This window comes from Gossypium arboreum, chromosome 3 (assembly GCF_025698485.1).
Source record: "Gossypium arboreum isolate Shixiya-1 chromosome 3, ASM2569848v2, whole genome shotgun sequence".
NCBI lineage: Eukaryota > Viridiplantae > Streptophyta > Magnoliopsida > Malvales > Malvaceae > Gossypium > Gossypium arboreum.
Window position 1 is genome coordinate 26,112,439 of NC_069072.1, and position 12,902 is coordinate 26,125,340.

A 12,902-nucleotide genomic window follows, 5' to 3' on the forward strand; every position below is an offset into this window, starting at 1 on the left:
TGCATTTTCCTAGTACAGTTCTAAATCTATTTACAATAGCTTTTTATATGATTTTATATACTACATTGCATAAGCTTATTGGCCTGAATTGCATCATGCAGTTTGGGGAATCAACTTTTGGAATAAGTACTATACTAGTATAGTTAATAATGTTGAACTCATTTTTCCTATTGAGAATTTCTAGACAGAACTTTGTTACCTCCTCCCCCACAATATGCCAATACTTGTGAAAAAAGAATGTTGGAAAACTGTCCGTACCTGAAGCTTTCAGTGGTGCAATACCTTTAACTACTATTAGAATTTCCTCTGGTTTAAACTTCTTGATAAGCTCAGCATTCATGTTTTTTTGAATGCATGTCAAAATTCCTGACAATACTCTATCAGTGTTCTTCGTATTTGATGTTGTGTTCTTCGTATTTGATGCTGTGAATAAATTCTTAAAATATGCCGTTACAACCCTTGCCTTCTCCTCTTCTCCTACAATCCATTCTCCGTTTGGCCCTTTCAGTTTTTTTACAGTGTTCCTTCTTTTTCGTTGATTTGCAAAGCTATGGAAAAAAGATGTATTTCTATCGCCAAATCGGAGTCAGTTAACCCTTGCACGTTGTTCCCAAAAAAGCTCCTCTTTATCTGTTCCAAATTTAAAGGTAAGTTAACTTCATCCATTTCTGCCAACATCTCATTACCTGGATCCATTGAGCACAAATCCTCCAATCTTGTATTCAATGAAGCTGACGTTTCCCTTTTATTAGCCATTATTTGCCCCATCTCTTTTTTAAGGATGTCCCCTAATTTGCTCAACTTTATAGGCATCTCATCCATATTTTTATCCCAAAACTCTTTAACTATTTGTTCATAGTCATCCTCCATAACCCAATTCGCATTAAATTTGAAGTTCTTTCTCTGATTCGATGTTTCAATACTCTTTAATCCCAAATCCACCAAGATAGGACAATGATCAGAAAAAGCATGCGATAAATGTCTTAAATGATATCCTAGAAAAATCCCCCACCAAGCCGAATTTTCCACCCCTCTATCTATTCTCTCTCTAATATTATTTTTTGGTAATCTCCCTATTTCCCAAGCGAACCATCTCCCCAGAAAACCCAAATCGTGAAGATTACACTCCTCCAATGCTTCTCTAAATTGATTCATATTTCTTTCGTTTCTCAGCCTCCCTCTTTTTTTTTCTTCAAAAGAATACATAATTTCATTATAATCTCCCACAACCAGCCAAGGCAGATCTTAATAGCTACCCAACTTTTTTAGTAACTTCCACGACTCATTTCTTTATTCTCTTTTGGAGCTCCATAGAACCCTGTAAATCTCCAAAGTGGCATACCCTCTCTTTCTATAACTTCTATATCAATATGGTTAGCCGAATAACTTTTCAATTGTACCACATTATCTCCCTTCCACTCAATCGATAATCCTCCTTTAGAACCCCTTACTCCCACGTCAATTCCATTGCTAAATCTGTATTTTGTTCTAACCTTTTCCATTCTTTTTTCGCTTAACTTTGTTTTAATTAAGAAAAAAATCTAGGGCTAAACATGTCTCACCTTATTTTTAAGGCGATTTATCGCTCATGGTTGCCCCAAACCACAAACATTCCAACTTAATATTTTCATTGCTTCTGGTTGGCACGCTTACTAGCGACCGCCGATCTCTCAAAAGATTCAATCATTGTGTAACTAGGTACATTCCTCATTGTAATTTCTTCCCTTGTTCTTTGTCTTTTCTTTTCCTTACAAATCGTGATTACCATATTCTCTATTATTTCCTCCCTTTGGTCACTTGTACGTGCTTCTATATCAGCTTCAACTCCTCTTGTACATTCATTATTTCGTTCTTCTACATCCATGGTTGAAGAACTAGTGGCTCTTTGAAAATTACTCGTCACATCTTCTCTCAACCATTTGCTTCCAGTTAAACGTTCATTCCTTAATGGCACCTTTAATGATAAATCCCACCCAAATTTAACTTCTTGTATCCCATTTGTCATTCGTATTGGACAAAACTCTTCCCCATGTCCCAATTTTCCACATAAATAGCAGAATAACGTTATACTTTCATATTGAAAGAAGGCATATCCTTTTAGCCCTTACCTAAAAATCAGCTTTTTCTTGCATTTCAAAGCAAGTCAACCATCAACTTTGACTCTATATCTCAAAAATCTTTGTCAACCATCAACTTTGACTCTAAATCTCAAAAATCTTTGTTTCCCCTTGTAATCAATGTAGTATCATATTGTAAAAATTTTCCAATAAAATTACCTAGTTGTCTTGCCAAAATCTTTGATATACATCCATAAGGAAGATTGTGAACTTGGACCTAGAAATTAATAAAAACTAATGGGACTCTCAGTGGGTCTTCTCCTCTAATTAAGCGATGAAAAACAAGATGGCTATTAAAAGACCAAGGTATGGCATCTAACACCCTTATTCTATCTACTTCATAAAAAATTGAAATAAATACCTTTTTCCTCCTAAATTCGAAATAATAACTCCTCCCAATGGATGCCATAAATATGCCAAAGTTCTTTTCAGAGAGGGAAAGTGAAATCACACAATCCGTTAGTGCTCTTCCTACCAAGCAAAACTGATAATTATCCTCTGTTGCAAATTGATCCTTTTCACACTTCATTGGATCCTCTTCTTCATCATCAATGTTTAAATTCGCAAGTTCTGCCTCCATTGCCCAAAATTTCAGCTAGATCTACTCCAAAAATACAATTCGAAAATCAAGAAAGAAAGTCGTGCCTTTAGTATACGAAAAGAAAATCTAAAGTGTGCTAAAGATAAAACCCTAGCAGACCAAAAAACTTTGGCTTTGCAAGAACTTAAATATGTTTTCTTTTGAAATATATATATGTTAATTTAAGTATTTTTAACAGATTCTTAAATAAATTTTGGTATAATTACTTTCAAGTCCTTATAGTTGATTGATTTTTTTGTCAAAATAATGCCACATAGCAATATATAATTGGTCCACGTGTCAACTTTAGTAAAAAATTAACACCATTAAAAGCGAGTACAATATTGATAGACTGAATTAAAATCCAAGTGCCATAACGAACAAATTGAAAGTAGAGATGCCATACTAACAATTTTGTTAAAATATATAGAGATTTTGTCATTCTCCTATATCAAATTATATATAACTATTTATCATTTTATTAAAAATTAATAATATTAACTATTTATTCTCATTAATAACATTATAAAAATATAGAACTAGAAATTGAAGCATAATAATAACATGAAAAAGAAAGGCTTCCTTTTCATGTCTTTACATAGATTAATAACAACCTTACATTAGTCTCTTGTGGTCTAAAGAATAAAGATCACCTCAATATAACATATAAAATATGAATATTATATCCAATATAAATATATTTATTTTAAACATTTTTATATATTTGGAAAGTTTTTCTCATACTTTTATTCAAAAGTATATTGAACACGGATATTGTAGAATATGAATATTTAAAAAAAAATCTGTGTTACGTAGCCTAAATAAAAATTATATTACCCAGAAACAAGCATCATCTCTAATGATTCTCTACAAAAATCAGCACCTCCCACTCCAAAATAACTTTTGGCTTGGCCAGGCACTACTACCCTTTGATCTGAATTGTAAGGACTAAATGATCCAAAGACACCTCAGACCCGGGGAAAGCCCTTTCCCCAACCTACAATTTTATAGTCAAGCAGGAATTTAAATCTTTGTTTTAAAAGTCAAGATGTTTAAGATTGTTATCGACTTGATCACATCTGTTGCGGCACGGCATTTGTTGCACTGCACGTTCTTGTGAGAAAAGAACCATTCCCACCTGAAAACATCATCCCGGAGAAACCGGAACTTGAAGAAGACCCATTAGTTTTGTCTTCTGAAGTGGTTTTCCCATTACCAACATCATTGCTACTTGATTCACCTACTTCCTGAAACCACCCAGACACATGTAACCATCGAGACCAAAAGGATAAATTTGAAAATTATAGACATGAAACAAAAAAGGCTAACCTTAAGGCCTGAGGCAGAGACAGCATTTCTTGGAGATCTCTTAACCTGCCAAGAGTTAAATCAGAGAGGAGTTTTATCTAAGGGGATAAAATTTATTTTAGATCAAGCCACTTGGACCGAAACCATGATTGTCCTAGGGACCAATTTAGCTTAACAAAGACGACTCTTAGTAGAATTAATTTCTCCAAGCACGCAAATGAAAATGACTCAAACATTAAAATTGAGAAGTTAATCCCTCTAATTTGTCAAAACTTTATACTCCATGAAATTTGAGAAGTTAGTCCAATTGGATAATACTGTTAGGCTTTATCGTTAAAGTGCTGATTTGAAAATCACCAATTCAACAATTTACCTGCACTAAATTAGCAAAAATTAGCAGTTCATCAATATATATATGCAACAAATTAGCAAAAATCAACAGTTCATTTGTTTATTAATAATTGGACTAACTTCTCGACTTTTTGTGAAGTACAAGGACCAAATTTAGACAGATTAGAGTAGAGGACTACTCAGTTTTCATAAAGCACATGGATGAATTTCAATGTTGATGAAGTATGCGTCTTTGTGGTTCAGTAAAGATAAAAGAAAAGCCAAATAACAGAATTCTCATTCCCGCATCTTTTCAAACCATTTCAGAACTACTTTAATTAATTTTCTGTTCTTTTATTTCTAATTCTGGACTCTGCAAAGTCAACTAACCATATGAGTTCCATTTGAATCAGGAGCTGGCAAATCTACTGGTACAATGGGAGGCAAAGACCCTGTCTGCTTAAACACACAAGATTTAGCAGAAAAAACATTACAGTCGGTTTCAACTGGTTGCTTACTAACTTCAGCTTATCGAATCACAAGCTAAAATTTAATATCAGTCAAATAAATTGTAAAGGGAAAATAAGCAATACTTAGCATTGATCAGACAGAGTGGATTCCAAGCCTGAGACCCATATTCAGTTGATGAAAATGAAACTAAGACTCCATTTGATAGATGCTATCGCTTCTTTACTTCTTGATGATGAAAGTGATAATAATAATCAGAAAAAGACCACCAACAAGTAGCAGAAAATAAAAGGCAAAAGCATCTATTAGTCGAACCTTAAAAAAAAAAGGTTAAAAGGTTCAAATGCATCAGTCTCAGAATCCTACCCTTAAAATGCATGCCCACATAGCCCATGAATTCTATTCTGTTCAGAGCAAGCAATCATTCACCATGCATTAAAGAGAAAAAGAATCTAACCCTTGATGGTGTTCTTGTTGGTGCTTCAAGAGCCAGCCTGGAGGAACTAGCTGGTGCAGCCTGCAAGATTTAAATAACAATAAGAACAATTAATTTAAGCATAATGGAATCTTGACACCAAAGAAAGAAAGAGAGAGATAAAGGAGAACTTATAGCTCATTGCAGTTCAGATGCACAACATTAAGGAAACAAACCTGAATATGATCAGTGGGTCTATTCTGTTCCATGGTCTGGGCATAATCACACAACCAGTTTACTCCTTCGTTTGTCATATCCTATATAAATTACAAAACACCATACAAATTAAGAAGAGCAATAAAAGAAATTGTGTTAATGTTGCACTGTATATTTCGGTTGTTAATATAAGAATTACCTGCTTCCCTTCTATTCTGTTGATCTTACTTTCCTGAAGAGAGCGAGGGTAATCTTAGTTTCGAATCCAAACGGTATCAAGGTACCTAGTAAACACAATGCGGAAGAATGCAGAAAAAATCAATTCTAAAGAATGCTTACCAGAGTTTGAACAACATATCGAACAGATTGAACATTGCTGTTGAGCATCTTTGATTTATCTTGTAGCAGAGAAACCTATACAACTCAATCAATTCAGTTAATAACAATAAAAAATTTCGGTTAATAACAGTCAACCTTGTTTAAATGAAAACTAAGCTAGTATCACAAACTTATATCTACCTCGTCTTCAGTAGTGGCAGCAATATCTGCAATTTCATTCAGATGGTTATCCACACCCTCAATTCTTGACAACAAATGTCGCCTGGTAGCCTAGAAGAGAAAAAGAAAAATTATAAAGGAAGAGAAACAAAGGAGAGCTAGTTAATTTTAGTAGGTACAACACTGACATGAAGTATGGAAACCAAAAACATGTAGCTTATAGTTGAAACTTACATATTAGGTGGCCATTCAGGGATTTAAGCAGGATATCATATTGTAAAATAGCAAAGAACAAATTTAAATGAGAAAAATAAATGAAAGTAAAGAGAAACTTGCCGAGATTGATGAGTAAACACTATCAAGCTGCTTTGCTATGGCATCACGCGCATCAGATAAACTACGTCTTGTTGCAAACATCATATCAGGAAGTCTCCAACCCTGAAACCATTTGTGGAATATAACAATAACAGCAAGTAAAGGAACAATTTTTCTAAGCAAAATATATATAAGAAATGGAATAGAGCAGCAATTCCTGCTTCTGTTTTCTAATATATATATATATATGTGTATAAAATTTACTGATCAATAAACTGGAATTACAAGAAATTAAAATTTTAAACTGTTTATTTGAATATTTATCTACCAAGTACTTCCAATACATGCTAGAAAACATTTTACATTCTTATCTGCAAAACTTAATCGCTGACAAATAACCATCAGTCCATCAGCTTCATTGCTGATTTCGGTCATCCCACCAAAAATAAATTTCTCACCACCACTTATGTTGTGATATCCGTAGCATGTTCATGTGAAAAATCAACTGCTCATCAGTTCTAAAAGTTCATTTGAGAAAAAGTACAGACCAATGAACTCTATAGGTTCACAAAAAGAATGGTAGCAAGCCAACTTAAACCATAAAAGTTTGAGCCTTAGGTCACAGAAGAACTAGCCAGCAAAGTACCGGTATCTTATATTTTGCAAAGAGAAAATGCAAATAGTGCCAGAATTTTTTATGTGGCTTTATTATCAGGAATTCAATTATCTTATTTGTTGCTCTATATAACCTACACAAATTAATACGCTCAAAAGAATAAAAAATATTTACCTTCCACCAAACATAGCCATATCCAACTACTACAACAACAATTATTATTCTGTATTTGCTGCTACCTGCATAAGGCAAAAACATTTCCGAAACAATCCTCAGGAACACGATAAAAGTAGAATTTAATTAATTAACGTTGGAAGTTATAATGCCTCCAAGAAAAGGTATCATCATTATTTGCTCATTCATATGGATCCATAATAGTTGTCCATATTGCATAAAAGGATTACAAGGAAATACAAATTTGGTACACTGTAAAAAATTGCAGCAAGTGTATGCGCCACTTATGCAAATGATCAACATCAAAAGTTTGCCTTCAACTTTCAGAGGAAACAACAATAACCTGATCCACGTCCAGTTACAATAGTAACTGGTCTGTTTGATGCTAAGATTTGAAGTTCCTGCCTTAGGCTATTAACCTGCAAAAGTTGACAAATTTGAACAAGATAAAATTCTACAAATTCAAATATAAAGCTACTCTCAAAAAAATAATAATAAATAAATAAATAAATAAACAAAGCTTGGTATCAGGATAATAGGGAGCCATCATCAATGAAATGAAAAGCACACAGAATGAATAAGGTTCAAGACTGCTTGGCGTTCACAATAATATATTGCTCAATGAAGTAACAAAGACATGTAAATACATAGGATAATTAACAATATGCAAAAACTAATCTACCAATTTTCCAGGCCACATGCTAATTTTTTTTTCAGGATGTAATTAAACATAGAATTTTAAAATTGGACTCAGCAACCAACTCCTTAGCACCATACAGAAATGTCAAAAGAAATTAATCTTGAAGCAAATGCAGCCAAATTTCATCACTACAAAACAGAGGTAAAAATTAGTTATAATCATCAATAACACCTGGAGGCTGGTAATTTCTTTTCAATCATCAATTACTTAGTAAAAGACTGAAGGGTCATAGAACATCATAAAAATCATTGTCATTGTTCAATTGGCATCTCAATTTTCGACTATAACAATCAAACAAGCAGAAACAGTTCCAAATATCAGAAGCTACTATTTTATAGTTTACTCATAATGGGCATAGGAGATCAAGTATAAACCTGATCCATCAAATAGTCATTGCGTGGCTTGTTTCCCGATGGAGTAGAATCATCATGTTTAAGTTGCCGAAAAGCAAACTGCAGCAGGAGAAATTATTACCAAGTCAGCAAGAAAGGAACTGCAGCATCATCTCAATTTTATATATTAAAAGAAAATTGCATTTCACTTAAGAAATGGAAAAAGTACCTTGAAAGCACCAGAAACAAAATCAGAAAGGTTTCGCATGTGTCCTTCTTTCGCAAGAATTGAGCCAACAACACCTAGAAAGAAAATAACAGCCAAATTAGTTAGAAAAGTGGTTCTTTCTAATGGCTGAGGCATATCCAAGTTGGTAGGTACGTTTTTACTCAACAAACATAAAAATAATATGTTCACATATGAACATACTAGTTTGATCATAATTTTCAAAGCAAAGAGTTTGTCTAATCAATTGATCGATTTAGAATAAAAACCGATGCTTTTATTCTCTCTCAATGGTGAAGTAAAGACTAAGCCTATGAAATTACTATCCTAGACCATAAATGTCTATAGGGATCATCTTCCATTAGTAGAGAAGGCATCAAGATACTTCACAATAAGATAACAAAGTCATTTTTACAACATATAGATACCGTTTGATATTATAAACATTTACAGTTCCATTGAATATCACTCCAGCCTACTAGCCTGTAAAATCTACAGAGGCCCCCTCTGTTTGTAAAATCTTCCTTCAAGCTCATCATCTTAAGCTAACAAAAACAAGATTCCATCTTCCCGTTCCAGTTTCAATCCCAGTCCCACAGCTAGGACCTTGGTCCCTAATGCATTATACGGTATCTAACAAAGCACTAAAACACAGGAGCCAGATAAAACCACCCCAATTCAATGTAATCAATTGCCAACTCAGCACCATAACCAGTAGCCATTCCCTAGAATCCAACAAACCGAACAACATAAATCCCACGAGCTAAACACAACTCGAAACAAAGGGTCCATCTAAAACCCTAAATTTAGTTCAACTAACCCAAAATATTAAACGGATTTAGCAACCGCAAAACGTAAGAAACCCTCAGAAATCCAAAAGATAACTGAATCATAAGTTCAAAAAGAAATTTGAGGGGAGCAACGATGGCACAGACCTGCACCGACGAGGATACTTAGCTTTCCAATAGGGAGAGCCATGGCCGGCTACGGTTGGAGCGTATGTTGATACAGTGTGAGTGTATATAGGGAGCAACGGAGACTGCTAAAGTACCATGAGAACAAAATATTCAAAGAAGGAAAGAAATCAAATTTTATTCTTTAGTTATAAATTATTCTTGGTTGCTGGGTTTTTCAACTGCTTCTGCCCTGCAATCGCTGGGGTTTAGTAAGGGGAAACTGGAGAAATCAAAGGCTTGGTTAATCGTTAAACAACGCAACAACCCTATTTGCTAAGTTTGTTGGTTAATTCTATAAATGGCCCTCCATTTTTTTGATAAATGACGTAAAGAGCCACCATGTCAAGCGAATATGCCACCATTGTCCTGTTTCACATATTTACGAATATGTCCTCTTGTGAATTTCCCACGTTCTTCTCTTTCTTTTTCTTTAGAGAGCCATTTTTTTTTTCTATAGAGATTGAATTTTCTTGGCTAATATATTTAAAACACTGCTTAGACTACTAGACTTCGTTTAAAGAAGCCCTTACATTATAATAATATATAGTTAAATAAGCCCTAATCTATGATTTTTACCTTAAAAGTCCTGTCAAAATATTTTAAAATTTGAGTTTCTATCGTAACTTTTTAATTAATGCTGTAGAAATTATTTGCATAACATTAATATAAAATTTAAAAGATTTATTAGAATTTTAAGTGTCTTATGCATATAAGTATTTTCAAAAAAATATTATTTTATTTTTATTTAATAAACTATTTTAATCAAATTTACTTGATATTAACTGCAAATTAATTTAAAATTTTAAAATAATTTTCCTTTTGTTGTAAATACATTAAATGAATGTCTATAACATTTAAACATTTATAAAAGTAATGAGTTAAACTCCTCATTCATTGTTAAACATACTTAATGTCCGTGTCAATAAAACAGTTAAATAAGCTTCATTTCTTTATGTTGCATTGAATGTCAATAGCTTATATATAAAACTTTTTGTAAATGAAAAGAATATACAAGAAAATTCTCTATTTGCTTTAAATGTTCTTTTATTTGATTGTTTTATAATATGTTATCAGCACAAGCTTCTACAAGTTTATAGTGAAATTCACATCATTTCAACTTTATATAATTTACCCGTATAACTCTCGTTAAACTATTTACAGATAATGTATTTTCATAATTCTTTTATTTTATTTTCTAGATGAACTATTTGCTTTGGGTAACATTTGGACATTTATTTTACAACTCAAATCTAATAATGAAAATTATATATACATGTTTTTATTTTACTAAAAGAAATTTCAATTAATGTAATTTGTGTTAAATTATTATTATGACTATTTCTCTTTACGCCAATATTTGACATACATATTATTATTTAGCAAATTTGGTATATATAATTGAATTATTTTACGATTTAGAATACTTATTATTTTACTAATATTTTTATTTTGATTCAAGTGATTATCAAATCTTGCCAAACTTGAACTTACGGCCTTAGACATCTCAAGCCAGAATTTTTGTCATGGTTGTTAGATGTTGAAATTCACCTAGATGCTAAAGGTCTAGAAAATACTATAGTAGCAGATAAAGAAGCATCTAATCAAGAAAAGACAAAAGCAATTTTTTCATTCATCATCATCTACATGAAGGATTAAAAGTGGAATATCTCATTGTGAAAAACCCTCTTGAGTTGTGGAAAAATTTGAAAGAACGATTTGACCGTCAAAAAACGGTGATACTCCCTAAAGCTCGTTATGATTGGATGCACTTACGGTTGCAAGATTTTAAGGCTATAAGTGAATACAATTCAGAACTTTTAAAAATTAATTCTCAACTAAAATTATGTGGAGAAAACATAATTGATGAGGACTTGCTAGTAAAAACATTTTCAACCTTTCAAGCTACTAATGTGCTTCTACAGCAGCAATATCGTGAAAAAGGTTTTAAAAGGTATTCTGAATTGATTTCATGCCTTTTGATGGCTGAACAAAATAATGAGTTGTTGATAAAAAATCATGGAATTCGTCCTACTGGTTTTGTACCATTCCCTGAAGTGAATGTAGCAGTGCACAATAATTATAAAAATAGAAAATAGAGAGGTCGTGATCGTGGTCGTGGATGTAATAGGGGACGTGGTCGAGGACGTACTAGTAATCGTTATCATGGTGGTCATAACAATGATACTTCTAACCACCAAAAAAAGAATAACAATGAAAGACAATAAAGAAGTGGTCAAAATAATCCTTAGATTGTTGAGAATATATGCTACAGATGTGGTATGAAGGGGCATTGGTCATGTACCTATCATACGTATGAGCATTTAGTGAAACTTTATCAAGCATCGATTAAAAAGAAGGGAAAGCATATGGAGACAAATTTTACATCTCAAAATGATGAAATGAAGGTAAAAGATGAAGATATTCACTATAATATTAAAACTGACCATGCCTGCAAGGGTGATAAATTTAATGACCTTAATAATATAACTTATCTAGATGTGGCAAATTTCATTGAGAATCATTAGAAATTTGATGTTATTTTGACATTTTATATTGTTTTAAGTATGCTTTATTTTCTTGCATAAAGAATAATTTATATCCTTAATAAATATTTGTAATGTTTCTCATATTATATTTTGTTTTTTTATAAAAATATGAATATTTAACAAAATTTCGATGGACCCAAAATTAATGGAGACATGTGTCTTGTAGATAGTGCTACAACACATACAATACTCAAAGATAAAAAATATTTTTCTCATTTCACAATAAGTAATGCCCATATTAATACAATATCGGGTAGTTCAAAACTTATTAAAAGCTCCGGAAGAGCTATTATATTATTACCCGAAGGTACAAAATTTATCATTGATGATGCTTTATATTCCACTAAGTCTCAAAGAAATTTATTAAGTTTTAAAGATATTCGTCTTAATGGATATCATATTAAGACTATAAATGAGAAAATTTTTGAATATCTATGTGGAAAGAAATATGTTTTGGAAAGCCTACATGCTTTTTTATCAAGTTTATATTATACACATATTAGTGCAATTGAGTCACATGTTACTACAAACCAGAAGTTTGTAGAACCACATACTTTTACTATTTGGCATGACCGATTAGGCCATCCCAGATCTATCATGATGCTAGGAATTATAGAGAGTTCATTCGGACACCTATTAAAGAACCAAAAGATTCTTGAATTCAAGGATTTATCTTGTGTTGCTTGTTCTCAAGGAAAATTGATTATTAGACCATCACCAGCTAAAGTTGGGATTGAATCTCCCACATTTCTGGAACGTATTCAAGGTGATATATGTGAACCCATTCATCCATCATCTGGACCATTCAGATATTTTATGGTATTAATAGATACATTTAGTAGGTGGTCACATGTGTGTTTATTATCGAATCGCAACCTAGCATTTGTGAGACTACTTGCTCAAATAATTCAATTAAGAGCATAATTTCCAGATTATGCAATCAAAACTATTTGTCTTGTTAATGCTAGTGAGATTACATCCCAAACTTTTAATGATTATTATATGTCAATTGTGATAAAAGTTGAACATCCTGTAGCTCATGTTCACACACAAAACGGTTTAGCTAAATCATTTATCAAATGCCTCCAACTAATAGCTCAGCCAT

The 12,902-nt window shown here is 32.4% G+C and overlaps 1 protein-coding gene across 1 annotated transcript; it reads right to left on the minus strand.

Moving 5' to 3' along the window:
* Positions 1-3,410: 3,410 nt before the first annotated feature.
* On the minus strand, positions 3,411-9,577 carry LOC108476559 (uncharacterized). The gene is made up of 14 exons (XM_017778794.2): positions 9,231-9,577; positions 8,299-8,372; positions 8,112-8,189; positions 7,381-7,456; positions 7,038-7,102; positions 6,269-6,370; positions 5,954-6,043; positions 5,774-5,848; positions 5,634-5,666; positions 5,455-5,535; positions 5,261-5,320; positions 4,726-4,791; positions 4,027-4,071; positions 3,411-3,944 (listed from the first exon to the last, which is right to left on the minus strand). The coding sequence occupies exons 1-14, from the start codon at positions 9,271-9,273 to the stop codon at positions 3,771-3,773; spliced, it is 1,062 nt and encodes a 353-aa protein (XP_017634283.1). The 5' UTR covers positions 9,274-9,577; the 3' UTR covers positions 3,411-3,770.
* Between the last annotated feature and the right edge of the window lie 3,325 nt (positions 9,578-12,902).

What these genes read in the sequence shown, in the direction of transcription:
- LOC108476559 (XM_017778794.2), bottom strand. Translation starts at nt 9,273, where the DNA reads ATGGCTCTCCCTATTGGAAAGCTAAGTATCCTCGTCGGTGCAG. An exon ending in GACCCACTGATCATATTCAG is followed by an intron (nt 5,321 to 5,454) that starts GTTTGTTTCCTT and finishes TAAATCTTGCAG; the next exon opens with GCTGCACCAGCTAGTTCCTC. An exon ending in TCTCTGCCTCAGGCCTTAAG is followed by an intron (nt 3,945 to 4,026) that starts GTTAGCCTTTTT and finishes GGGTGGTTTCAG; the next exon opens with GAAGTAGGTGAATCAAGTAG.